The sequence below is a fragment of the Anolis sagrei genome, chromosome 4 (genome assembly GCF_037176765.1).
Source record: "Anolis sagrei isolate rAnoSag1 chromosome 4, rAnoSag1.mat, whole genome shotgun sequence".
Taxonomy (NCBI): domain Eukaryota; kingdom Metazoa; phylum Chordata; class Lepidosauria; order Squamata; family Dactyloidae; genus Anolis; species Anolis sagrei.
Window position 1 is genome coordinate 122449183 of NC_090024.1, and position 2312 is coordinate 122451494.

Consider the following 2312-nt stretch of genomic DNA (forward strand, 5'->3'; position numbering starts at 1 on the left):
GAAATGTCAGGAGAAAATGCCTCTAGAACATGGCCATATAGCCCGGAAAAACCTACAACAACCCAGTGATTCCGGCCATGAAAGCCTTCGACAATACATATTATTATTATTATTATTATTATTATTATTATTATTACCCAGCTTATAACTCTATCGAAAAAACAGAACCTCAATATTGTACCTAACGTTTTGCTATAACTAAACCAGTTTCAAAGCAGTGTAAATTATAATATAAATGCAATCTCAAAGTTTCAAAGGAAGCGGGAAAAATAACTAATGTTTTTTGCTTGTGTCTATGTGTGTTTCAGGACTGTTCCAGTAACAGGACAAGATTCCCAGAGCCTCATGGACCCAGAGACTGAAGCTTTTTGTCAAGAGTACCTAGTACCCCATGGTACAGTGGTGAAGCCGTATTACTGGCTAAACACAAGCCAGGCCTGTGCCAGATGTCCGTATCATATAAGAACAGGGGAGCAGGCAAGGGTCCCTTATGCTGAATTCCATCAAGCTTTTGGGTTCCCCTATGGGCCAACACATCACCAAAATAAACACCTTCTCTTTTATGAAGTAAGGCACTTCTCAGGTAAACGAATGCAAAAGGGTCACGCAACGAACTGTACAGAGAATGACATCCATCCAGAATCAATGTTATTTGAAACTGGAGGCTACCTCGACTCTGTCGTACACAACTGGGAAAATGCCATGTACATAATTCTCTATTCCAACTATTCCCCTTGCAACGAGGCTGAGCACTGCTGCATAAGCAAAATCTACCGCTTCTTGATGAAGTATCCAGGAATCACACTTTGCATTTATTTTTCACAGCTGTATCACACAGAGGAGGACCTCCCAGTATCTCCATGGAACTGTGAAGCTTTGCAGAGCCTTGCCAGCCTCTGGCCTCAGGTGACACTGAACCCCCTCTGCGGTGGACTTTGGCACTCTGTCCTCCATAATTTTGTGACTAATGTCCCACAGGCAGGTTATTACCGTCCAATTTTGCCCATAAGAGCATTGACTGATAGACAGAATGCACAACACCTTAACAACATAACAGGAATGCGGTCTCCTTTCATGAAGGCCTTGCCTCAGCCAATTTATGGAAATGCAAGTGCTATGCCAAATCTGCAAAAGAACTATATGTCTGCTTTATACTCACAGCATCCAGTGCAACTGATGAATAGCAGATTGCCTCCGCTAAGAAGGCAACCTCTCAATTTGACCCCTCCCATGAATGTTTCTTCCCCCTGGAAACAGCAACCCCTACACCCCAAACCTAGAAATATTGTGAGGCACTTAAAAATGCCAAATGACTCATTAAGCAAAGTGAAACATTTGCAAGTAATTCCCAAGGGAAGAGCTGTTCACATGGAGAAAATTACTAAACAACACTGAGGCAAGCAAGCCGGCGGAGCATGAAGGCCACAGGAAGAAAAAGGATTAAATTCAGTTCAGCTAGAAAGCTATTACAGGGCTGGGCAATTCCCTTGGTACAAATAGTTACATAGGAGATATACAATGAGCTGGGAAAACTGGAGCTCATTAGCATGGAATCAGCAAAACGCACACATTATTTTCACTTGAACTGGATATTGTGCCAGGATAGAAAGCTTCAGCTGCCAGCAGCAAAAGGAAGAACCAAAAACCAGCCCTCTTTGTCATCTCTGCTTTAGCCACTGGACAGTTCCACTTGCCAAGAACGGCTGACCGCCAGCAGCCAAGTAAGGGTCAGTCCTCCATTTTTCAATTCGAATGTTAAAACTTTTTCATTTTTTTCCTGTATAATTGGTTTATATTATTACTCTATATCATTTTTTTCTTTCAACTGCCCTGTGATTATCTGACAACCTTGTGGGACATAAATACAATAAAGCCGCAGCAAACTGAGCAGACTTACCACAAAGGGACTCAGATCGGCTGTGTTGACCAAATACCACAAAGAGGTAATCCAAGGCAACATGTGGCAAGACCACCAAAGTTGCAGGATGCTCTAATTGTGGCCCAGAATTTGGAGTTTCCTATGACTTTGTCTATATAAACCAGGAGTCCTCAAACACTGCACATATCTGATTTGGACTATTGCAACGCCCTGTATGTTGGCCTTCCGATGTCTACGACCCGAAAGCTCCGTATTGTTCAGAATACGGCAGCCAGGTTACTCACAAGAAAACTCATGAAATGCCATATAACACCAGTGCTGCAACATTTACATTGGCTTCTGTAGTGAAATTGCTACTCTGTGTTAAAGTTTTGGTGCATAGCTCTATGTTTACATATGGCAGAAAGGGAAGAATAGGCACAGACAGGGTAGC

At 42.6% G+C, this 2312-nt stretch overlaps 1 protein-coding gene across 1 annotated transcript; it reads left to right on the top strand.

The window, feature by feature from the left end:
• Positions 1-235: 235 nt before the first annotated feature.
• APOBEC4 (apolipoprotein B mRNA editing enzyme catalytic polypeptide like 4) lies at positions 236-1898 on the top strand. Its single transcript, XM_060771626.2, is given in 2 exon segments — positions 236-295; positions 298-1898. Coding segments are annotated over 2 exon segments (1158 nt in total). The 3' UTR covers positions 1396-1898.
• The last annotated feature ends 414 nt before the right edge of the window (positions 1899-2312 follow it).